General features: G+C 37.5%; 1 protein-coding gene across 1 annotated transcript in view; it reads left to right on the top strand.

Annotated features, from left to right (window-relative positions):
- Nucleotides 1-20,334, top strand: part of EFL1 (elongation factor like GTPase 1) — an 869,365-nt gene that overhangs the window by 309,498 nt on the left and 539,533 nt on the right. The window contains exon 15 of the mRNA XM_053717412.1: nucleotides 9,550-9,685. Coding sequence (XP_053573387.1) covers nucleotides 9,550-9,685 — 136 coding nt within the window. The remainder of the gene's footprint in view (nucleotides 1-9,549; nucleotides 9,686-20,334) is intronic.

The raw sequence follows: 20,334 nt of genomic DNA, 5'->3' as shown, positions 1-20,334 counted from the left end.
GTTTGGAAACCATCTCCAGTCTGGAATAAATCCAAGCCTTCTAGAAAAGCAAAGCCAGCTTCTAAGTTCACATGAAGGTGCGGCCCTCATTCCAGCTCAGCTGGTAGGGGGCAGGTTACGTTTTTTCAAAGAAATTTGGATCAATTCTGTTCACAATCTTTGGATTCAGAACATTGTTTCAGAAGGGTACAGAATTGGTTTCAAGATGAGACCTCCTGCAAAGAGATTTTTTCTTTCCCGTGTCCCAGTAAATCCAGTGAAAGCTCAAGCATTTCTGAAATGTGTTTCAGATCTAGAGTTGGCTGGAGTAATTATGCCAGTTCCAGTTCTGGAACAGGGGCTGGGGTTTTATTCGAATCTCTTCATTGTACCAAAGAAGGAGAATTCCTTCAGACCAGTTCTGGATCTAAAAATATTGAATAGTTATGTAAGGATACCAACGTTCAAAATGGTAACTGTAAGGACTATCTTGCCTTTTGTTCAGCAAGGGCATTATATGTCCACGATAGATTTACAGGATGCATATCTGCATATTCAGATTCATCCAGATCATTATCAGTTCCTGAGATTCTCTTTTCTGGACAAGCATTACCAGTTTGTGGCTCTGCCGTTTGGCCTAGCTACAGCTCCAAGAATTTTTACAAAGGTTCTCGGTGCCCTTCTGTCTGTAATCAGAGAACAGGGTATTGTGGTATTTCCTTATTTGGACGATATCTTGGTACTTGCTCAGTCTTTACATTTAGCAGAATCTCATACGAATCGACTTGTGTTGTTTCTTCAAGATCATGGTTGGAGGATCAATTCTCTAAAAAGTTCATTGATTCCTCAGACAAGGGTAACCTTTCTGGGTTTCCAGATAGATTCAGTGTCCATGACTCTGTCTTTGACAGACAAGAGACGTCTAAAATTGATTTCAGCTTGTCGAAACCTTCAGTCACAATCATTCCCTTCGGTAGCCTTATGCATGGAAATTCTAGGTCTTATGACTGCTGCATCGGACGCGATCCCCTTTGCTCGTTTTCACATGCGACCTCTTCAGCTCTGTATGCTGAATCAATGGTGCAGGGATTACACAAAGATATCTCAATTAATATCTTTAAAACCGATTGTACGACACTCTCTAACGTGGTGGACAGATCACCATCGTTTAATTCAGGGGGCTTCTTTTGTTCTTCCGACCTGGACTGTAATTTCAACAGATGCAAGTCTTACAGGTTGGGGAGCTGTGTGGGGATCTCTGACGGCACAAGGAGTTTGGGAATCTCAGGAGGTGAGATTACCGATCAATATTTTGGAACTCCGTGCAATTTTCAGAGCTCTTCAGTCTTGGCCTCTTCTGAAGAGAGAATCGTTCATTTGTTTTCAGACAGACAATGTCACAACTGTGGCATACATCAATCATCAAGGAGGGACTCACAGTCCTCTGGCTATGAAAGAAGTATCTCAAATTCTGGTTTGGGCGGAATCCAGCTCCTGTCTAATCTCTGCGGTTCATATCCCAGGTATAGACAATTGGGAAGCGGATTATCTCAGTCGCCAAACGTTGCATCCGGGCGAATGGTCTCTTCACCCAGAGGTATTTCTTCAGATTGTTCAAATGTGGGAGCTTCCAGAAATAGATCTGATGGTGTCTCATCTAAACAAGAAACTTCCCAGGTATCTGTCCAGATCCCGGGATCCTCAGGCGGAAACAGTGGATGCATTATCACTTCCTTGGAAGTATCATCCTGCCTATATCTTTCCGCCTCTAGTTCTTCTTCCAAGAGTAATCTCCAAGATTCTGAAGGAATGCTCGTTTGTTCTGCTGGTAGCTCCGGCATGGCCTCACAGGTTTTGGTATGCGGATCTTGTCCGGATGGCCTCTTGCCATCCGTGGACTCTTCCGCTAAGACCAGACCTTCTGTCGCAAGGTCCTTTTTTCCATCAGGATCTCAAATCCTTAAATTTAAAGGTATGGAGATTGAACGCTTGATTCTTGGTCAAATAGGTTTCTCTGACTCTGTGATTAATACTATGTTACAGGCTTGTAAATCTGTATCTAGAGATATATATTATAGAGTCTGGAAGACTTATATTTCTTGGTGTCTTTCTCATCATTTTTCTTGGCATTCTTTTAGAATTCCGAGAATTTTACAGTTTCTTCAGGATGGTTTAGATAAAGGTTTATCCGCAAGTTCTTTGAAAGGACAAATCTCTGCTCTTTCTGTTCTTTTTCACAGAAAGATTGCTAATCTTCCTGATATTCATTGTTTTGTACAAGCTTTGGTTCGTATAAAACCTGTCATTAAGTCAATGTCTCCTCCTTGGAGTTTGAATTTGGTTCTGGGGGCTCTTCAAGCTCCTCCTTTTGAACCCATGCATTCATTGGACATTAAATTACTTTCTTGGAAAGTTTTGTTCCTTTTGGCGATCTCTTCTGCCAGAAGAGTCTCTGAATTATCTGCTCTTTCTTGTGAGTCTCCTTTTCTCATTTTTCATCAGGATAAGGCGGTGTTGCGAACTTCTTTTGAATTTTTACCTAAGGTTGTGAATTCCAACAACTTTAGTAGAGAAATTGTGGTTCCCTCATTATGTCCTAATCCTAAGAATTCTAAGGAGAAATCGTTGCATTCTTTGGATGTTGTTAGAGCTTTGAAATATTATGTTGAAGCTACTAAGTCTTTCCGAAAGACTTCTAGTCTATTTGTTATCTTTTCCGGTTCTAGAAAAGGCCAGAAAGCTTCTGCCATTTCTTTGGCATCTTGGTTGAAATCTTTAATTCATCATGCTTATGTCGAGTCGGGTAAAACTCCGCCTCAAAGGATTACAGCTCATTCTACTAGGTCAGTTTCTACTTCCTGGGCGTTTAGGAATGAAGCTTCGGTTGATCAGATTTGCAAAGCAGCAACTTGGTCCTCTTTGCATACTTTTACTAAATTCTACCATTTTGATGTATTTTCTTCTTCTGAAGCAGTTTTTGGTAGAAAAGTACTTCAGGCAGCGGTTTCAATCTTTGAATCTTCTGTTTATGTTTTTCATTAAACTTTATTTTGGTTGTGGATTATTTTCAGCAGGAATTGGCTGTCTTTATTTTATCCCTCCCTCTCTAGTGACTCTTGCGTGGAAAGATCCACATCTTGGGTAGTCATTATCCCATACGTCACTAGCTCATGGACTCTTGCTAATTACATGAAAGAAAACATAATTTATGTAAGAACTTACCTGATAAATTCATTTCTTTCATATTAGCAAGAGTCCATGAGGCCCGCCCTTTTTTGTGGTGGTTATGATTTTTTTGTATAAAGCACAATTATTCCAATTCCTTATTTTATATATGCTTTCGCACTTTTTTCTTATCACCCCACTTCTTGGCTATTCGTTAAACTGATTTGTGGGTGTGGTGAGGGGTGTATTTATAGGCATTTTGAGGTTTGGGAAACTTTGCCCCTCCTGGTAGGAATGTATATCCCATACGTCACTAGCTCATGGACTCTTGCTAATATGAAAGAAATGAATTTATCAGGTAAGTTCTTACATAAATTATGTTTTTATGCAACCTTTTCCTTTTAAAAAGAGTGGATATTGCAAAACAAATTTGTGAAACCAGGTCAGCTAATAACTAAGGGTTGGTGCGAAGGGTGCTTACTAAGTGATTTAGATGTTTCAGCCTTCTGGATGCCATAGGTGTCTTTCCAAAAGCTCATTGGGGCCATCAAAATGGGTTTACTTTGTTTACAAGCTTAGTTAGAGTATTTCTGTCTGACTGAAAGGAACTGTGGTAATATGAGCCTAGTTTGACCATCCTAGTAGAACCATGATTACATAAACGTGTCTCAGAGAATTCAACTCATTAGATGATGGTTACCTTAAAGTTTGTGCTTCACAAGCAGTTGGATTTCACAGTATAAGTAATAATAAGTAGTGATAACAGACGTGGCCGAAAGTATTGGTAAAAATTGAAGTTTGCAAAAATGCATGTTGACAAGCCTAAGTCCTCCTGGGAGAATGTCCTTTGGACAGACTAAACAAAAGTGGAACTTTATAGCAGACCACAACAACTCCATGTTTGCAGAACAAATAAAGAAGCTTTCAAAGAAATGAACCTATCCCTACCATGAAACATGGAGAAGGTTCAGTGAAGTTTTGGGGTTGCTTTGCTGCTTCTTGCATTAGGTGCTTAGTATCTGTTCGGAATGTGATGAAATCAGAAGGCTATCAAGGAATTCTGGAGTGACACGTACTGTCCACTGTAAGAAAGTAGTTTCAGAAAGCAGCCAAGAATGAATGAGAGGAAAACATTGTACTTTGTGTCTTTCTATGATACCAGATCTGAATCCCATCGATCATCTGTCTAAAGAGCTAAAACTCTCAGTTGGGAAAAGGCACCCATCAAACCTGAGAGAACTGGAGCAGTTCACTCAAGAAAAGTGGGTCGAAAAGTCTAGAAATCTTATTCAGAGCTCCAGAAAGGGCTTGATTGCAGTTATTGTCTGCAAAGACTGCTACGAAATTTTAGGTTAAGGGTACTAATATTTTTGTCTGTGCCATTCTCATTTGTTTTACGGTTTAAAGAAATATGTGAAGTCAGAAATCAAAAGTAAAGTTTCTGTTCCATTACATTTGAAATAAAAATAGTGGATACCAAATACTTTTGTCAATTTTTACTCAGATCAGAGTAAATGGTGTGTTTTCCTAAAAAAGCCACATCTGTATAATATCCATTGTTACAGAGAGCTCTAATTAAAGGGACATACCACTCAAATTTGAAATGCACAGTAGTGCACTTCAGATTTGCATAGAAGCATTTGTGCAATGTATATCTGTTAAGAATTATCATAGATAAAATATTTTTTTCTATGCACATTTGCTGCTGAACATATGCTGGAATGCAGAGTGCACACATCACTGCTAGAATCGTCAAACAGTGAGTAATCTGTACCTAGGGATGGACTTTGTCCGGCCACCAAGTTTATATTTTTAAATCAAATGGATTTTTATTAGCCCATCTGGGCCCTCATTAACTGACATTTCAAGCTAACAATCAAAATTTAAACTTTGTGGCTGGACTCATTCATAAATACCACTTGTATCATCATGAACAGTCCAAGGGAAATGTGCAAAGGGCCACACAGTGTGACATCATAGTACACACACACACAACATTGCAGGAGTATTATTCTTATTCATTAACTGGCATTTATGTTGTCAGATTAATGTTCTCATTCCAGTGATTACACTGATAATAGAGATGGCATGCTTGTGTAAAAAGGAATGACTGATGTGGACATTAGGCTTCATTAATGTGACAATAGTTTTACAGTGGTTCATAACTGAGAATATAGAAGATTGATCAATCAGGATGGTATACAGGGCTCTGCCACAGAATATGTAAGAACAATTTATCTGCTCTCAGTGTTGAATACTGAAAATCTATCCTTTTTTATCAGTCAGAAACAGTCAATGCTTTAAAATCCTTTGACGAGATTACATATACAATGTAGGTTTCAGAGCAACTGCTGGAACGCCCACCCGTAAGTTCACTTCGCACATTGGGTGAATCACATATACGGCATCGGCAGATTATATACTGCCGTAAATCGGATAAACTGGCAGCGTTCATAAATATGGGGAAATACACATTTCTGGAGTCGCCAGTGACTTACAGCAGTTTATGAACTGCCGGCGCCTAAGTAAAAAACAAAAAAATTTTTAATTGCACCTGTCTCCCAAAAAATTAACCTGACACATCAAAACCCCTTCCCCCCCCCCCCAACATCGCAACTACTACTAAAATGTATTAACCTCTAAACCGCCATCCCCCACAACGCAATCTATTTATTTAAACTATTAACCCCTAATCCGCCATCCCCCCACAACGCAAAGTACCCCCATAACACAAAGTACTTAACCTATTAACCCCTAAACTGCCACCCCCCACATCACAAACTACCTATTAACACTTTTAACCTCAATCCGCCAACCCCCCACAATGCAAAGTATTAATCTAATACCTAAAACCCCTAACCTAACACTCCCTAAGTTAACCCCAATTAAAATACAAATACATTAAATTAAAAAAGACTATCTCTCTAAAAAATTAATTAAAAATGACCAAAGTAAAAAAATCCTAACTTCACATTAAAATAAAAAAATCCTAACATTGCAGTAAAATAAAAAACCTAACATTACAGCTCTACGGAATTTTGCGGCACTATACAAATAAATGATAATAATAATAATTACGGTAAAAAAAAAAGATTACATGAAAATAAAAAAATCTAATATTACAAAAAATAAAAAATTTAAGATTACAGAAAAAAATTAACTAAATTATCCAAAATTTAAAAAAATAAACCTAATCTAATACTCTTATAAAAAAAACTTAACACTAACTCCGAAATAGATACTCACCATTCCTGAAGTCCGGCAGTGAAGGTCTTCTTCCAATCATCTCCATCTTCAGTCTTCATACCGGTGTCGCGGAGCAGAGGCGGCGCGGAGTGGAGACGGATCGGCGGCAGTGATGCGGTCATCCGACGTGGAGACTCCTCTTCATTCGATCGTCCGCCGCACACTGAAGATTGAATGCGAGGTACCCATTTTATATTGGGGTACCTTGCATTCCTACTGGCTGAAAATTTCAAATCAGCCGATAGGATGAGAGCTGCTTAAATCCTATTAGCTGTTGAAATCTGCTAAGGAAATCAGAAAGCCTCTCTTTGTCTTTAATTCTACTTCCTGAAATAGGCCAGAAAGCTTCCAGTGTTTCTTTAGCCAGTTGGATATGCTCTGTGATCATGTGAAAAAGCTACTTCCCATAAGTTCTGGGCTTATTCGAACCAGACTTTTGCAGATTCCTGGAACTGTTAACTTGCTGCTTCAGTTGGAGAGTTATGTAAGGCACACACATAACTTATATGCACAGTTTCAGTGCGTCTGCATCACTGCAATACGCATTTGGTAGAAAAATCTTTCAGTCCATTCTTCTTCATACCTAGACAAAAGTTTTGTATCCACTATTGCCTTTATATGTTTCACCATTTGCTTTGACCAACCAGTAGTGATATAGTCCTAGGAGAGACTGGGAAAAACAAAATCAGTTTTATATTTTCCAATCTGTCACTTCTTTTGCCCTTAAAGGGACATGAAACCCAAACGTTTTCTTTCACAATTAAGAGCATACAATTTTTTAAACTACTCGATTGTACTTCTTTTCTATAATTTGCTTTGTTCTCCTTTGTTAAAAAGCATACCTCTGTAGGCTCAGGAGCTGGAAGCTAGCTGCTGATTGGTGATTGCACTTATATGCCTCTTGTCATTGGCTTACCAATGTGTTTAGTTTGCACCCAGTGAATCCATTTCTGCTTGTTGAATTAAGGACACCAAGAGAATGAAGCAAGATTGATAAGTAAATAAGTAAATTGAAAAGTTGTTTACAAATATATGGTGTATCTGAATCCTGAAAGATTTTTTTGGGTTTTATGTCCCTTTAAAATTATGTGAAGGACTACTAATCATTGCTTATGACTCTCAGTCAATACATGATGAAACCCTTTTATCCTGACATCCTAGTAGGCTTCTGCTTGGCTGTGCATGATCTGACTCAAGCTGAAATGAGAGGGGTGTATGTACAGGGATCCCCCCCCCCTCTGACTAGATGTGAGCATTTCTGCATTGTTTATTGCATTAGGGGACATATGCCCATCGGTACTAATATGGTTTTACTTTGTTTTAATTTAAGACCTTTTTCCCTATACCTGTTACTCCTATATAATACCCAGCATCTATCTACCATGAGTGGAAGTATTGTTTTATAAATATTTTTGTAGTGTTAAATACTATCCCTTCATTCAGTACTTGACAAATCCTGGGAGCTATGAATTCTTGGCTCCTTGAATGTGTATGTTTGGATATAAGCAAATATTTTCTTTTTTCAGATAATTATGTACTGCAATATGTAGTCGTCTTATGCCCCAATTGTAGGTGGATACTGTCAATGCTTCAAAGGTTTTGTCAATGTATGTTGGCACAAAATTAACCACAGTGAAATGAGATTTACCTCTGCACTCAATAATTAATCCTGAATGGCTTTTGTAAAACGTGATCTCTGATTTAAAACTATATTAACTCTCCAGAGACTTTTCGGAAGGCACACGTTTAGGCTTAGGTTTGTTTTTGACATTCAGGAGCAATCTGTTTAATTCATGAAAGAAGAAAAAAATATGCATCTCCATTCTAAGCAAACTTTTATTTTATTGTCTACAAACATTACTTTTGGATATTAAGTTTAATTTTAATGAGCTCTGTCTTATGTCCATGAACAACACCTTTGTATGCCAGGATGGTAGTGTGGCCTATTTCTAACACTAAAGAAAATGATTTGATCAGATGTGTAATTGGCACCATCTGCTATGAGACTTTTGTACAGGCTTTAACAGAAGGTTGTATGTTAGCGTTCACTGGCTCTGTTACCTGCAACAACTTGTTTTCCAAATTTCCTATAGTGTAGCTCTTCTGGATGATCAAGGAGGTTAGTATGGAGAGTGCCCTGTGCATTGGTTCTGTTGTTATAGTAATTGTATCCATTAGCAGAAATCAGCAGGAGACTAAATGCATAATTAGCTCACAACTGCTGCTTTTCTTATTAAGAAAAATGATATAGGGAATTATTTAATTTGAAAATATAGAGACAAAGTATATTTTTATTTTATGCAGTGCTCTAAGAGTCATCGTCATTATAAAGAAAGAAGATCTGATATCTGAAAATGAGAAAGCAGCAGTCCCAGAAACAGTAATAACCAAAGATATGAAATGTCTGTGCAGGAAAATAGACCGTAATCTATGATCGTATGTAGTTTCCCTTTTAAGTTGCTCTCTCCAGCTCACCTGCACTCTCTTAGTTAAAGGGGAATTCACTATACAAAGCAATGTATCCTGTTGGACTCTTACTTTTATGAAAAAAATATTGAATTAGGTCGATCAACTCTTTCCTTACATTGCCTTAGAGATCCTCACCACATAAGGCTCATTGCGCCATTGTAAATAGGTTTAAACTCCCCAGGTTGGCACCTCCCACTGCAAATATAGAAACATAGAAACATAGATATTGATGGCAGATAAGAGCCATAGGCCCAGCAAGTCTGCCCGACCTTACCTAACAGTATAAACTTATCTAGTTCGTAGGATAGCCCTATGCTTGTCCCATGCATTTTTAAAGTCCCCCACAGTGTTTGTTGCTACTACCTCTTGAGGAAGTTTATTCCATAAATCAATCACTCTTTCTGTAAAGAAGTGCTTCCTCAAATTACTTCTGAATCTACTACCCTTTAGCTTGAGCTCATGACCCCTGGAGTTTGGCTGTTGAAAAACTGTTGACCCAAACAATATGTTAATTTGTTTTAAAAACATTTAGACTTGGCTGATGTTATTGTACAGCAACACAACAAGTTGTTTACTATCCCTTGGATAATTCTTTAAAATATACAGTTGCCCCTTTATCCAGTTGTATATTAAGTATCAACTCTATGTATAATATTTCTATCTAGCTGAAATGTTGTATTTCTCCTTTAGTTGCCTCCCGACTGCACAGCTGCTAATGATCTGCCGACCATCCCTCACATGGCATGTTGCACCATTAACAATCTTTATCTTCTCATGGGTCGGGAACTGGAGGACTTGAATGAAGTGCCCGCAGGCAATATCTTAGGTTTGATTCTATCTTTACCTCTTTACATTTTTTTATTCATTTTGTTTATTATTGTAAATTCATTGTAATCTGTATTTTGGTCCTAGACTATATTAAATTTCAGATTATTGTTTGCTCTCATACATTTATAGTACTTTTGTGTTTAGAGGCATATTCCAGCCACAATTTAAATGCAAGCAGGTGCATTTCGGTATAGGATAGAAGCATTTTTGCAATATACGTATTAGCAAAAATGTTTCCAGTAAAAGCTATAGCGGTTTCAAGAGTGTATTTAAGTATGCACCGTGTCACCAGCATTACAAACACAGCACTTGCTCAAATTGCCTAAGGTGCCTTTATCATCTGGTAATGACCCCATTTTACATCATTGCTAACATGATACAAGCCCCACTGGCTCTCTGAGCATCTGCAGTATTTAAAATACTGGTGCACTGAGAATATCTAGCTATGCTTCACATGCACGTGCAGTGTAAAATGCTAACACTAAAACAGTGATAAATTTTATTAGAAGCATAGTTGCGCATATATATATATATATATATATATATATATATATATATAAGATGTAATTTATATTTCTATTTTTCTCAATTAATGAACTAGATGTGGAAAATGACTGTTCATGTTCTGGAATTACTTGTATATTGTGTGTATATATATATATATATATTAAAAAAGATGTAATTCATCTATGTGAATTTTAATTTTAACTCTAATGTCCCTATAAAATCAAGGACAAGTTAAGATGGTCATGACTCTAACACAGTACATGAGTTGTGTTGCAGTAGCAATAATAATGTGTGTATAACAAATCCTCATTTTAGTAACATTTGGTAAAATGTTTGAGTCTAACTACAGATTTTGAGCTTGATTCTCTAAAGCTCTATCTCTAAAGGTGAGATTCTAGAAGATGCATCGTCAGTATTACAAGGCACCTCAGGGATTATTTTAAAGGCAATATTTATCTTGGGAACTGTGTATCTCATTAAGGGGAGTTCACTACTATGCTTTATGTTAAAGGGCCATAATACCCAAATGTTTAAACACTTGAAAGTGATGCAAAAAGCTGATTAGAAAATATCACCTGAACATCTCTATGTAAAAAAGAAAGATATTTTACCTCAAAAGTTCCTCAGTAGCCACCTCCCATTGTAAAGGATTTCTAAGCAGCATTTTAGTGTGTTTGTCCTGGGACATCTGAAGGGACTAGCATCGTGCACTCTCATATTATTTCACCAATCAGGTAAAGGAAGCTTACTATGAAATCTCATGAGAGTTAAGTCAAATCTCATGAGATCACAGTAAAAGAGTTCATGACCTCAGCACTGCTGATGCTGATTGGCTTCTGTTCATTTCTTCATTTTTTTTAATTTTTTTACCTGCAGCTGGGAGCAGCTGAGTATAACTTTTTCCACAGAACTTACTCTGCTGAGCTGAGGAAATTGTGAAGTAAAATATCTTCCTTTTTTACATAGAGATGCTCAGGTGATATTTTCCTGTCAGCTTTTTACAGTTATACTGCATCAGTTTCAAGTGATTTAGCATGTGAGTATTATGTCCCTTTAAGGAGAGACACTTTTGGCATTCAAATGATCTGCACGCATGCTCTACAGTTAAAACCCCATGAGGTGGAACACTAAAAAGAACATTACTAAAAAAAAATCTAGGTTCACATTTTTCCAGCTACTGATAACACCTGGAAATTAATCCATCCAATGTGAGAAAAATACGGGTTAAAGCTGAGACTTTTCTGTTTGAATCTAGTATAAAATGTACTTAAAGTGAAAGTAAATCCTAGCGTTTTACAAATGCTAGGATTTACTATTGAAACAAAGGGCACTTTCATTCATGAAGTATAAGATACTTCATGTAGACAGCTCCTTTATTTGATTCAATCGATCGCCGCTCTTAGCTCCTCTTAGCCAATAGCCATGCGGTAAATCCGGCTTGGCGCCTATGGGAGCCGGATTTACCTCATGGCTATTGGCTAAGAGGTGAAAACGTCGCCTCTTAGTCAAAAACTTTTTTAGCCGTGGGCTGCTGTAGGAGCTAAGAGCGGCGATCGATTGAATCACATAAAGGAGCTTTCTACATGAAGTATCTTATACTTCATGAATGAAAGTGCCCTTTATTTGTTTCAATAGTAAATCCTAGCGTTTGTAAAATGCTAGGATTTACTTTCACTTTAATTCTCTTGGTATCCATTATTGAAAAGCATACCTAGGTAGGCACAGGAGCAGGAATTGACAAATAGGAGCTAGCTAGTAATTGGTACATATGCCTAATATCTTTGACTCACCAGATGTAAAGCTGTCTCAGAAGTGTATTGCTATACATTAGAGTACTTTAATTCTTACACTTTTATCTCCCTTTAACATTAAAATACCATTTCCATATGTCAGTAATGTAAAGGGGTTACAGATCCATTTTGGGGTGAAATTAAACAAATAAACTGTTAAAAAGTAAAGTATAATATGTAACATTCTACCAAAGCAATTACCAAATGCTGCGCCTTCTGTTGTATTTTACACCAGTGCTCTGCTTTATCAAGCAGCTATCACTTAGCAGAGGGTCATTGGAAAGCTCATATTCTAGTCTTGCATATGTGGTCATATGATCACTATACTCATAATTAGGTATCGCCATATCCCACCAACTGCCAGGGATTCTTATAGCTCTACTAGCGATTCGGGTTTTTTTGTGGAAGAAAAGAAAACTCACTTGAGAGTAACACACAAAGAAATTGAGACAGGTGTCAGTGCGAAAGGGATAAATTATAGGCAAAGCAGCAGGGAAAGTGGAGGGAAAGAGGAGAGCAGAATCATGGAAACGAACCCAAACAGAGCAAGAAAAAGGGCAGTTATGTGAGTAAGGATGTAGAGAAGGTGACATTAAAGTGATATGAAACCCAATTTTTTATTTCATGAAAAATTTCATCTTCGTATCTTTATTTGAAAAATGAAAGCTTAGGAGCCTGTCCATTTTTGGTTCTGAATGCTGGGTAGCGCTTGCTGATTGGTGGGTACATTTAGAAAAAAAGAGGAAAGTAAAAAAAAAAAACGTGAATTTGAGATGGAAATTGTCTGATAAAGAGAGATGTCATAAAAATAATGTACAGAGGTTAAAAAACTTATTTGCGTGGGCGGAGCTAACTGCCGAAGTGGATAGTCGCATCTTCATAGAGCTCCCGGCTACAGATATACTGAAAGTTTCTTATTTTATTCTTTTCACAACTCAAATTCACTAAGAGGCGAGTTCCAGTACCAGAACGGACCTAGGAGCATACAAACAGCTATATTTTATTTGTCCTGATACTTTGGCTAGACTAATCATATAGGGACTGTGATACCCGAGCATTCCAAGATGGCGACGACTCTGTTGGAGAAGGAAATTTTGAGACTCCTGGTTCTGCATTTCTCGCAGTTGGAGTGAACACTCGTGACAGTGTTTGAGAGGGTGCCATCAGTTAGGAGGTGTCCAGGGAGCAGGGAGAGACTGTGTGGCCCTTATGAGGGCAATCTGTGCAGTGATTCTGGGCTTTCCCTTTCTGGGACTAAATGTGAAGGAGCTGCCCTGTCACAAGATAGAGGAGACTTGCCCACACGGGGTGTCCCGTTACTGAGCAGACCCGATATTACTTTAAGCATTGCTGTGACCCAGTATGAGCTGCATTCTACCCACCACATTGAAATCTGGCTGGCTGAAGGAGAGGCCGTTCCTTGGACCCTATCAACAATGCGGAGATCCCCTGCTCTCTCCTATTTTGTCTACCACCCGAGAGATATGCGGGAATGCACTTTTTATAAGCTGTGATGATCTTCCCACCTCTCAACACCAAGGCTCTGAGAGGATAATGCTTGAGGAGGGGGATCATCCTGAACTTCTTCTGAGTGACTCTTTTGGAGCAAATGTGAAGGGGAGACTTTGTTTTTCTGCTCCGGAGGGCTATCCTTCAACGCTGGTAGGAATATTGCTAGGAAGGCCTAGCGGTGGGGGTCTGGACTGTCCGGTGGCCGGGAGCCTGCTTATAGGGCAGATGGATTCTCCAACACGATATCAGATAGGCTCTATATCAGATTACTATAGATTAGGGATTGGCTAAGGGCTTCCCTGCGACATCATTCCTATCTCAGACTCTCTTTTCAGATCACACTCTGCTGGAATTTCTAACTCTACCTTGGTACAAAAGTCTTAGCGCCAGCTGCTATGATGGGACACATTTTTGAATCTCTGACTTATACTCTAAATATATTAGCCCGTTACCAATAATGCTACCATTAAGAGAGGTTTAATTAGCTCCAGAATGTCCCTGCCCTTGAACCTATTATCTTTCCTACTCTCTTTAGCTTATAACCCACTTTAGCTTCAATAAAATATTTTCTTAACTGGCCTTTTTGTCATTAACTGCCCTAGTTTCAGTTTTAGGTGCGACTTTGTTATATTGGTCACTTTTATTAACGCATAATATACTTCTAGGTGTCTCATATGTTTGCCAATAACTGAGAAAGCTGCCTTGCAGTATGTTCAAGAGCTAAACCTTGCAGTTAACTATTCTAAGCTTAATTTAATATAATATTTTGAAATGTTTATATTACCACAGTTAAAGATATTTGGTAATGCTATTTTTGCTTCTATATCTGTATGTCTGCTAGGATCAATATTTTGTATAGTTTAAAATTGTTCATGTGGTTGTTTGCAATTAATATGTTTAAGCCTGTATTGTTATGTATTTCCCTACAGTATAGGTGTTTGTGCTCATGCTATGTGTTGCTATATTAGCCAAATCCAACATACTTCTATAATTACTTACTTAGGTGAACCGTTGTTTGCTCTGATCTTGGTCTCTCCTATTCCCTACCTCCCAAATAAGATTAGAATCTTTTTCTAAAGATATGTGGGTAGCCTTTGGCATAGTCATTTGAAGACCTAATGGAACAGAAGAATGTGAACTATGATATGAATATACTGCATGCAATATTATTTAATTTTTAGCAAATCTAGGCTAAAAGCTTGCTTGGCGTGCTGCAATCTGTTAGTCAATATATATGCTATATATGCCCAAAGCCACTGGATCTTAAGTTGCAGAACCTTACCTCAGGCAGTTCTTTGGTTAACACACACAGCTCACATCCTATCTCTTAGTTACTGACATCTGTTTTTTCGTATACATTTCTACATGTCGCTGGGTATAGGGCCCATGCCCAGATGATGGGGATTTTTTTGCGACAAGCTAGATGTCTTTGTGTTTCCTTCTGAATTATTGTAAGTAATATTACACGTTATTGTTACAGAAGCAGGTATTATCTTTAATTGAGGTTACATATATTTAGATTGTACTCCTCGCTCCCAAGTAGCTGCAATGTACAGGTGGCCCTCGTTTTACAACGGTTCAATTTACACTGTTTCAGAATAACAACCTTTTTTCCAGTCATGTGACTGCTATTGAAAAGCATTAAGAAGCAGTGCATTTATTAAAATAGCCAGTAGGTGGAGCTGTCCGCTTGTGTTGCAGCAAAGCTAAGCAAGCTGAAATTAATCAGTTTAACCAGACCTGAGCTAATGAGCAGATTTCAAAGGAACAAGATCTTCCTGTCTATAACTCAGTTATAGATTGGAATGCATAGAAAGAACTGTTTGCAGAAAAATGCAAGTGAAGTCTGTGTTATATTATTATTTTTATTAGGTTTATAATGCTGTTTAGCAAATGTTTGTTTATTTAACTTAGTTTAATTATATATTCTGTGTTGTGTGATTATTTTATTAGGTTTATAATGCTGTCTAGCATTTAAAGTCTGCATTTCAAAACTTTTAAAATAATATATTAGGTGTAACTTCTATCAATTTTGAGAGGGGCCTGGAACCTATAACCATCACTTCCCATTGACTTACATTATAAACTGGGTTTCAATTTACAACGGTTTCGATTTACAACCATTCCTTCTGGAACCTAACCCCGGCGTAAACTGAGGGCTACCTGTAGTTAACTGTTTAGTAAATGTTAGGGCACCAGAGACAACAGGAAAGATATAATGGTCTCCTTCATCTTAATATTCATTATTCGCTAATTGGGATTTTCTCATTTGTATACATGCTAATCTACATAGGTTTTTCACAGTAATAGACATAATTATTGTGACCTACAGTGTGGTAATGTAGCTTTTGTTGTTTTACCTATATGGTTGCTAGGTCAAACATTTTGTCTAGTATAAAACTGCCTATAAAGCTGTTAGCAATAAATAAGGAAACAATGCGTTCTTAGTTAAGCTAGGTGCTAGGTGTTTTAAAACTACATATGATAGCAAACTAATTTACATATAACTTTGCAGTAGCTATACAGTACCTACATCACTTATGACAAGAGAGAAATTACCCTACTGTCAAGGTATCTTATATCATACTTTGCTTTGGCACCATTACTTTTTTATCGATCACCTTGGATATAAATTATTGTTTCCTATCATGGACCATTGCCTTATATACGAATAAGCTTAAGGATGGTAGCTTCGTTTTAATACACTACGGTCAGTTAATTTGAGAATTAGAGCTGTAGTAAGATATAGGTTAGCTGGCTGATGTTAACCATGTAACACCCTAACTACCTAAATTATCCTCATCCCATAAGGTTCTTTAATTTTTTGCCATTGACTCCGCCTCCCCAACATATATAGAACTCTAGTAACATGCGATCACGCTAGAGCATTCTTGCGCGGTTTCCCTCGGAACATACCGCACTCAGGTTAACATTTTCTTTATCACCCAATCTCAGGTGGCTTAGGTATACTTTACCTTGACATTTCCAGTCCCTACATACAGTAAGGAACAATTTGATATTTGTCTATTATATATTTTTGGTTTGAAAAGATTATAAAGCTCAACAAGGTGATATTTTCTATATCTTCTATATATATATTGTGGATAACCACATGGTTATTTTTTATGCTTTTAAATAGATTTAAAAAATATATATATAGAAAATGTGAGGTTTACTATTCGTGTTTTGCATAAATGTGTCACAATGGTTATGATTATATGTTAAGGCACATTGACTGCCATGATTCTTTTTTTTCTTTTTTTTTCTGTAATGCAAATGTGTTTATTGTATCACATGTTTAACCTCAATAAAAATTACTTAAAAAAAACCCCAACTAATTTGCAAGAAAGATGCTATAATGAACAGAAAGAGAGGGCAGAAGCACAGAGATACTTGTCTTGGTGTAAGTACAATTGCAGATTATCAGTTCACTCTCACTTGGGAGTCATGTTATGGCAGACTGGTGTGTATTACTGACTTTAGCATTGTTAGTTAATAGCTTTTTCTAATGAGAAAAACCTCCCCAGTTCATTTAATAAGAGAGGTATGGGTGCATATTTCACTGGATCAATTGCAAAGGATTACTGGGGATCTCAGAGAGAATTTTTTCGCCTCTCTTTCCTTATTGTTTCTCTCCTTTTAATCTTATAGTAACTGGCATTCTGCATCTGCTGTTTGAAATCCACATTTCTATTTTTCTCAATTAATGAACTAGATGTGGAAAATGACAGTTTATGATCTGGAATTACTTGTAATAAATCTAAACGTGTGGTTTTTTGTACAATATCATTCAGAGATGGGGTAAAATCCAACTCTAAACTAATCTTTTAAGGTGTGTGATTTGTAGGGTATGAATAACGGCAGGACTGTGTCTTTGATTTTAAAAAAAGAAGCTTTTAAATGTTACTAGAAAACAATTCTTATGCTCTTTGGCATGTTTCAAAACAACCAATCAACAGTATTCTAGGCTAAAAATAGTCTGACATCTGCTCATGTGAAATATAGTGGAAATTAAGTTTCCAAAATTTGAACCGTATCATGGAAACATGAAATCTCTTCCAGATGTTCTTTAAGCCAATCTCTTTTCAGAAGTTGCAGAAATCCTCTATGGGGGCAACCTGATATTTTTGATCAGCAAAATATAAAAAAAAACAAAAAACTGTTATTACAACAGAAGGGAATCTCATTATGTGTGTTTTATTTTAACCAAATTAATCACCAACTTTATATGTTGTGGGGGTTTATTCTTTATATTCTGTATGTGTGTATATAAATATGTTAACATATAAATTAAAGTTTTAATACCAGTATTATATTATGTTAATACTGGTTCTGAGAACAGTGTAATAATGATCATTATTTTTGTTGTTTTGTCTGTTAGACTTTTTTTGGTTTTATTTCTCTTCAGAATTATTGAGATGTTATAAAGAGAGGGGTCAATGGAATAAAAGAAACAATTTATTGTAATCATGTGGATATGTCTATATAATAAAGCAGTTTTATATAATAAAGCAGTAAAGCAAGTACAGACAACATCAATATTATACCTAGAAAAGTCATCATTACATTCCAGTTGCTATCATTCTTTTTATATATATATATATATATATATATATATATATATATATATATATATATATATATATACATACACATACAGGTGGTCCTCGGTTTACAACGATTCAATTTGCACTGTTTCACAACCTTTTTTTTTCAGTCATGTGACTGCTATTGAAAAGCATTGAGAAGCAGTGCATTGATTAAAATAGCCACTAAGTGGAGTTGTCCGCTTGTGTTGCAGCAAAAATATGCAAATCAAGCAAGCTAAAATTAATCAGTATAACTAGACCTGAGCTATCGAGCAGCTTTCATAGGAACAAGATCTTCCTGTCTATAAATCAGTTCAGATTGGAATGCATAGAAAGAATTGTTTGAAGAAAAATGCAAGTAAAGTCTGTGTTGTGTGATTATTTTATTAGGTTTATAATGCTGTTTAGCATTTAAAGTCTTTATTTCAAAGCTTTAAAAATAATGTATTAGGTGTTACTTATGACAATTTTGAGAGGGGCCTGGAACCTAACTCCCTCACTTCCCATTGAATTACATTATAAACTGGGTTTCGATTTACAACCATTCCTTCTGGAACCTGACCCCGGCGTAAACTGAGGGCTACCTATATATATATATATATATATATATATATATATATATATATATATATATAAACATTTTCATGTAATATGTGATTACAATTGTATTTGGATTTAACCGCTTAACGACCGAGGACGTGCAGGGTACGTCCTCAAAAAAAAAGGCAGTTAACGCCTGAGGACGTACCCTGCACGTCCTCGGTGTGGAAAGCAGCTGGAAGCGATCCTGCTCGCTTCCAGCTGCTTTCCGGTTATTGCAGTGATGCCTCGATATCGAGGCATCCTGCAATAACCATTTTTAGCCATCCGGTGCAGAGAGAGCCACTCTGTGGCCCTCTCTGCACCGGACATTAACGGCTAAGTTCGTTGGTGGGTGGGAGCCGGTGTGGGAGGTGGGTGGCGGCCATCGATGGCCTTTGTGATGCGGAGGGGGGCGGGATCGGGGACGACCGGGGGGACGCGAACGGACGCGCGCACGGGGAGGCCGGGCGGGCGCGTGCACGGGGAGGGAGCGGGTGGGAACCACTACGCTACAGAAATTTTTTAGTTAGAAGTGGGGATCAAAGGGGTAATTATATTTATTTGGTGATCGGTTTGGCTGGTGGGGTATTGGACTGTGGGGGGGAAGCTACACTACAGAAACAAATAAAAAAAAATAATAAAAAAAAACATTTTTATTTGCAAACTGGGTACTGGCAGACAGCTGCCAGTACCCAAGATGGCCCCAATAAGGCAGAGGGGGAGGGTTAGGGAGCTATTTTGGGGGGATCAGGGAGGTTGGGGGCTAAGGGGGGACCCTACATAGCAGCATATGTAAATATGCTAAAAAAAATATTATTTTTTTTTAATACCTTTTATTTTAGTACTGGCAGACTTTCTGCCAGTACTTAAGATGGCGGGGACAATTGTGGGGTGGGGGAGGGAAGAGAGCTGTTTGGGAGGGATCAGGGGTTGGGATGTGTCAGGTGGGAGTCTGATCTCTACACTAAAGCTAAAATTAACCCTGCAAGCTCCCTACAAACTACCTAATTAACCCCTTCACTGCTGGCCATAATACACATGTGATGCGCAGCAGCATTTAGTGGCCTTCTAATTACCAAAAAGCAACGCCAAAGCCATATATGTCTGCTATTTCTGAACAAAGGGGATCCCAGAGAAGCATTTAAAACCATTTGTGCCATAATTGCACAAGCTGTTTGTAAATAATTTTAGTGAGAAACCTAAAGTTTGAAAAAGTGAACAATTTTTTTTTATTTGATTGCTTTTGGCGGTGAAATGGTGGCATGAAATATACCAAAATGGGCCTAGATCAATACTTGGGGTTGTCTACTACACTACACTAGAGCTAAAATTAACCCTAGAAGCTCCCTACATGCTCCCTAATTAACCCATTCACTGCTGGGCATAATACACGTGTGGTGCGCAGTGGCATTTAGCAGCCTTCTAATTACTAAAAAGCAAAACCAAAGCCATATATGTCTGCTATTTATGAACAAAGGGGATCCCAGAGAAGCATCTACAACCATTTATTCCATAATTTCATGAGTTGTTTGTAAATAATTTCAGTGAGAAACCTAAAGTTTGTGAAAAAATATGTGAAAAAGTAAAAAAAAAATTTTATTTGATCGCATTCGGCGGTGAAATGGTGGCATGAAATATACCAAAATGGGCCTAGATCAATACTTTGG

This window comes from Bombina bombina, chromosome 6, assembly GCF_027579735.1.
Source record: "Bombina bombina isolate aBomBom1 chromosome 6, aBomBom1.pri, whole genome shotgun sequence".
NCBI lineage: Eukaryota > Metazoa > Chordata > Amphibia > Anura > Bombinatoridae > Bombina > Bombina bombina.
The sequence above is the reverse complement of the archived record's forward strand: the minus strand, read 5'-3'. Positions and strand labels throughout refer to the sequence as shown.